Source organism: Bombina bombina, chromosome 1 (genome assembly GCF_027579735.1).
Source record: "Bombina bombina isolate aBomBom1 chromosome 1, aBomBom1.pri, whole genome shotgun sequence".
NCBI classification, from domain to species: Eukaryota; Metazoa; Chordata; class Amphibia; order Anura; family Bombinatoridae; genus Bombina; species Bombina bombina.
In genome coordinates this window covers 282,643,623-282,649,622 of record NC_069499.1, presented here as the reverse complement: position 1 = coordinate 282,649,622, position 6,000 = coordinate 282,643,623, and the positions used below count along the sequence as shown (strand labels likewise).

Here is a 6,000-nt window from a genome sequence, read left to right as displayed (position 1 = left end):
CTGAACCAGTGCACCAGTGAATTGATCAGCTGATCAGTAACCATGGTTACTAACCTGCTCTCACCCATCAGCTGATTATTTTACCTGTGCACTGATTCTGCTATAATGGAAACCTGACCTGTTGGGGGTACTTGAGGACCGTGGTTGAGAAACACTGCAATATAATGTCCAAACATGTGCACACTCCTGAGATTTATTTCAACAAAAGATAGCAAGAGAATAAAGAAAATGTGATATAGAAGCACTGTACATGAGAAATGTGTTTAAAATTGCATGCTCTATCTGAATCATGAAAGGAAAATGTTGGGTTCCATATCCTTTTAAAAGTAAACATTCACATTCATGTCTCACAGAAATCTGTTTTTCTCTGCTCCCCTCAAACACCCTAACAGGCCAGATTCTAATCCTGGGTGGTCTGTTCAGTTGCTCACTCACTGTGATTGATTAGCCTGTATTCAGGAAATCTTTAGAATCTGCCTAGTTAGCAACACGAGAAACGATAAAATAAAGCGTCATAGCGAAAGTGCCAGGTAAACTGTATGGCACTGTGAAAAGCTGCAATTGAGCCATGTGCCAGATATAAGGTCACAATGAAATATCACAAGGAAAATGTCTTAGTGAAATGTGATAGGTAAAGTGTTCTATTCCCAAGTATACAAACATAAAAATATGCACTCAACTGAGACAGAACAAAAGCTAGAATCAGTCTGACCCTGCCCAATGACAGTCCAGCGCCCAAATACCAGGCAATTCTTCTCAGAACAAGAGAAACAATAACCCCAGATGTACTCCCAAGTATGCCACAATGAAAATATCACGAGCAGTGTACAAGATGAAGTTAGATACAGAAATGTGGTAACATGAATATTATTTCCCTCATATGATCATGTGTTTTGGCTCTAATGTAAGTGACGGAATATTAAATAACGATATGTATGTTGTATTTGTGTTTTCTCTATAAGTTACTTTATTATTATTTGTTACTCTAATATTTCTGAAGAATTGTTGGAATTTCATTCAGTAAAACTGTATTTTAAAATAAATTCCTGAAAACACAAAATTATATCTGATATCAATTTCTCACATAGTGGATAATGCATGCTTGCCTCTCATTTTTTAATTTGTTACCTAATAATAATTGCTTTGTTGCAGTTGGGGGTACTTTAGAGCTAAAGTATTTGCATGTAGGTGTAACTTTCTACAAAATGTTTGACAAATAGTGCTGTACCTTGCTCTCTGATCAGTGATTACATCACATATTGTGTTCTGCTTTATCCAGGACCAGGATTTATTCTGTCTTTGTACGTTGTTACAGGTAGAAACTAGAGAAGATGAGGAGCAAAATGTTAAACTTCTGGAGATCCTGGAGTTGCTGGTAGCTGCTGGCTACTTTAGAGCCCGTATTAAAGGATTGTCGCCATTTGACAAGGTGACAACCATTATTTTCCTTGCAAAAAATTTATGTTGTGAATGGCCCATTTTCTGTTGTCATTATGTTTTTCATTTCCTTTTTTCAGGTGGTTGGTGGGATGACCTGGTGTATAACCACATGCAATTTTGACATAGATGTAGACCTGCTGTTTCAGGAAAACTCAACAATAGGACAGAAGATGTAAGTAATGATAAAGGATAAGTAATGACATTTGTAGAAACTCTCTGGAAGAGTATTGTAAGTAGGATTGTCAAGCAGGTAACAATAGTATGCCTATATTGCGCTTCAAATCATTGGCAGTCGCAGACAATTTGTGTGTAATTCTATCAGAAGTAAATATTTATGTCTCTGCGCAGTTGATATACCCAAGTTCTCATATAGTTTGCAGTGTGCTATTTTGAATTCATATACATTATTGAAGTATTAAGGAGTGTTTATATATATTTTGATATTAACCCCTTAATGACCACAGCACTTTTCCATTTTCTGTCCGTTTGGGACCAAGGCTATTTTTACATTTCTGCGGTGTTTGTGTTTAGCTGTAATTTTCTTCTTACTCATTTACTGTACCCACACATATTATATACCGTTTTTCTCGCCATTAAATGGACTTTCTAAAGATACCATTATTTTCATCATATCTTATAATGTACTATAAAAAAAATATATAAAATATGAGGAAAAAATGGAAAAAAACACACTTTTTCTAACTATGACCCCCAAAATCTGTTACACATCTACAACCACCAAAAAACACCCGTGCTAAATAGTTTCTAAATTTTGTCCTGAGTTGTTTAGAAATACCCAATGTTTACATGTTCTTTGCTTTTTTTGTAAGTTATAGGGCCATAAATACAAGTAGCACTTTGCTATTTCCAAACCATTATTTTTCAAAATTAGCGCTAGTTACATTAGAACACTAATATCTTTCAGGAATCTCTGAATATCCATTGACATGTATATATTTTTTTTTAGTAGACATCCCAAAGTATTCATCTAGGCCCATTTTGGTATATTTCATGCCACCATTTCACCGCCAAATGCGATTAAATACAAAAAATCGTTCACTTTTTTACTAATTTTTTCACAAACTTTTGGTTTCTCACTGAAATTATTTACAAACAGCTTGTGCAATTATGGCTTAAATGGTTGTAAATTCTTCTCTTGGATCCCCTTTGTTCAGAAATAGCAGACATATATGGCTTTGGCGTTGCTTTTTAGTAATTAGAAGGCTGCTAAATGCCACTGCGCACTACACGTGTATTATGCCCAGCAGTGAAGGGGTTAATTATGGAGCATGTAGGGAGCTTTTAGGGATAATTTTAGCTTTAGTGTAGTGTAGTAGACAACCCCAAGTATTGATCTAGGCCAATTTTGGTATATTTCATGCCACCATTTCACCATCAAATGCGATCAAATTAAAAAAAAACGTTAAATTTTTCACAATTTTAGGTTTCTCACTGAAATCATTTACAAACAGCTTGTGCAATTATGGCACAAATGGTTGTAAATGCTTCTCTGGGATCCCCTTTGTTCAGAAATAGCAGACATATATGGCTTTGGCGTTGCTTTTTGGTAATTAGAAGGCCGCCAAATGCCGCTGCATTTCACACGTGTATTATGGCTAGCAGTGAAGGGGTTAATTATGTAGCTTGTAGGGAGCTTGCAGGGTTAATTTTAGCTTTAGTGTAGAGCTCAGCCTCCCACCTGAAACCTGAGACCCCCTGATCCCTCCCAAACAGCTCTCTTCCCTCCTAAATCCCTACTAAAATCAAAGCTATATTTGGGCTTTTTTTGTGTTTTTTTTTTAAAGCATATTTACATATGCTGCTGTGTAGGATCCCCCCTTAGCTCCCAGCCTCACTGATCCCCCACCAAACAGCTCTCTAACCCTCCCCCTCTGCCTTAATGGGCGCCATCTTGGGTACTGGCAGCTGTCTGCCTGTACCCAGTTTAGTAAAAAAATATGCCTTTTTTTTAAAAAAAAATGCCCTTTTCTGTAGTGTAGCTTCCCACCCCTTCCAGATCCCTTAGCTGTTTATTTACAGCTTTTAAAACTTTTTATTTTTTCACTTTTTTACAGTTATTTTTCTGTAGTGTAGCGGTTCCCTCACGCTCCCGCCGCCCCCGTGCACGCGCGCGCTCCCATGCGCGCTCCCGCCCCCGATCCCGCCCCCCTCCACTCCAATCGGCGCATCGATGGCCGCCCACCCGCCTCCCAGACTTGCTCCCACCCACCAACGATACCGGCCACCGATGTCCGGTGCAGAGAGGGCCACAGAGTGGCTCTCTCTGCATTGGATGGCCAAGGGGGGTTATTGCAGGATGCCTCCATATCGAGGCATCACTGCAATAACCGGAAAGCAGCTGGAAGCGAGCAGGATACGTACGCCACACGTCCTCGGTCATTAACTGTATTTTTTTTGAGGACGTGTGGCGTACGTCCTTGGTCATTAAGGGGTTAAGTACATATTTTTTATTTAAAGCACTGCAGTGCAAAAGGTCTGAATTTCTAATGTTTTAGAAGCATTTCAAATTATTCTGATAGCAAAATTTGCTTTTTCTTTACATTCCAAGAGCAAAATTCTTGAAAGACCTTGTGTACTATTTATCTTAACTCCTTTGCTGTAGCCAGTTAGACACAGATACAAACAGTAGCGGACCTGCTCAACAGAGGTCCCTGGTGCCATTTTTTTGTTGTGCCCCCCCAAAGGTAACTCAGTAGTAAACAATAGTAATAACATACATACTGCTCTGTAGATAAGATGGACATGTGACCTGCACTAATAAAAGGCTCCCCTTCATTAGGATTGTACATACAGAGTATAAATATTTGCTCCTATCTTTAGAAATATTGTGTCTGTGGCTGTTTTATGTTTGAATTGATGAGACCCTGAGTAGCAGACCTGGAAGTGAGAGGACAACCGACTAGCGGCTCTTGATGATACAACACAGGGGAGCGATGTAATATGTTTGTTACATAAGTTCATTACCGAGGTTTGTGATTGTAGTGAGCATGCAAGAAGGATTGTTTTTCTTTCTTAAGGAATTTATTTTGGGAAAAGGTCTTCACCATTGCAACCAGTATATTACAAATCATATTACAATAAATCCAAAATGAAATGCAGCATCCTCACTGAAGTGCACGCTCCTGGTGTCTGCCAACACCACAGAACGATATTAAAGGAAAAAAAACGATTGTCATTTTTTAACCTGCCATATGCTAAGTGGGACTAATTCTTGTGAAAGCCATGTGACAAATCACAAGATTACTCCTCCTGTGACCTCAGTCATGTGATTACCATTGTTAAACTGGCCTTGTTTTTGTCTTTTTTGTCAGAGCATTAACTGAGAAAATTGTGTCTGTCCTTCCAAAAATGAAGTGTCCTCACCGCCTTGATCCCCATCAAATTCAGGGCTTGGATTTCATCCATATTTTCCCTGTAATCCAGGTAATCTGTGTATTTGTTTACCAGCACTCCAGAAGCACACAATCAGGTCAATTACAGGTACCAGGTCAAGGCTTCTTCTTACGTGGGTCTGTCCATACAGCCACATGATAGCTTCTAACCGAACTCACTGAGTTTCCCCCCAGTAGCTGAGTGTGGTAACATTTCATTACATTTGTCCCTAGAATTTTCATATCTGGCAGCATTTTCAACACCCGATAGTAAAGAAAAGGTATAAGAAATTTTTTTATTTAGCATCAGGGAATCTTTTAGTCTAAATGACATCAGTGGAGGCACAGATAGAGTGTTATAAAATCAAGATAGAGCTTCTTTTTGAGCCCAAACTTTGTCCTACTGCCCCCCGCTCCACCTATATATATACTGATCTCAAAAACAAATAGATTTTCTGAAGTCTGACTTATTTATTATATACAGGAAGATCGGTTAGAAAGAGCTGAAGTTGCCTGATATTATGTTAGAAGCTCCGTGGGATATAAATGTGTTTTAATGTATTTGCAGTGGCTTGTAAAACGTGCCATTGAAACAAGGCAAGAGATGGGAGATTATATCCGCTCTTATTCTATATCCCAGTTTCAGAAGGATCACAGTCTTCCTGAGGTGAGTATTAACAGCTTTGAAATCACAGACAATATCCCAAAGTTTCTTCTAAAGAGAATACTCTATAGCAGTGTTCCTCAACTCCAGTCCTCAGTACCATTAACAGACCAGAGTTTTATTATATCTTAACTAGAGCACAGGTGAAATAATCATCTGAAGGGTGAGAGCAGGTTAGTAACCATGGTTACTGGTCAGCTGATTATTTCACCTGTGCTCTAGTTAAGATATAATAAAACTCTGGTCTGTTAAATGGGCATTAAACCCAACATTTTTCTTTCATGATTCAGCTAGAAAATACAATTTTAAACAACATTCCAATTTACTTATATTATCAATTTGCTTCATTCTTTAGATATCCTTTATTTAAGAAATAGCAATACACATGGTTGAGCCAATCGCACGAGGCATCTATGTGCAGCCACCAATCAGCAGCTACTGAACCTATCTAGATATGCTTTTCAGCAAAGGATATCAAGAGAATAGAGCAAATTAGATAACAGA

General features: G+C 38.3%; 1 protein-coding gene across 2 annotated transcripts in view; it reads left to right on the top strand.

The window, feature by feature from the left end:
* The window catches only part of CCDC93 (coiled-coil domain containing 93), a 141,638-nt gene that overhangs the window by 1,869 nt on the left and 133,769 nt on the right, over positions 1-6,000 (top strand). For both annotated transcript variants that reach the window (XM_053698013.1, XM_053698012.1), the window contains exons 2-5: positions 1,316-1,429; positions 1,518-1,612; positions 4,773-4,884; positions 5,401-5,499. In XM_053698013.1, coding sequence (XP_053553988.1) covers positions 1,316-1,429; positions 1,518-1,612; positions 4,773-4,884; positions 5,401-5,499 — 420 coding nt within the window. The remainder of the gene's footprint in view (positions 1-1,315; positions 1,430-1,517; positions 1,613-4,772; positions 4,885-5,400; positions 5,500-6,000) is intronic.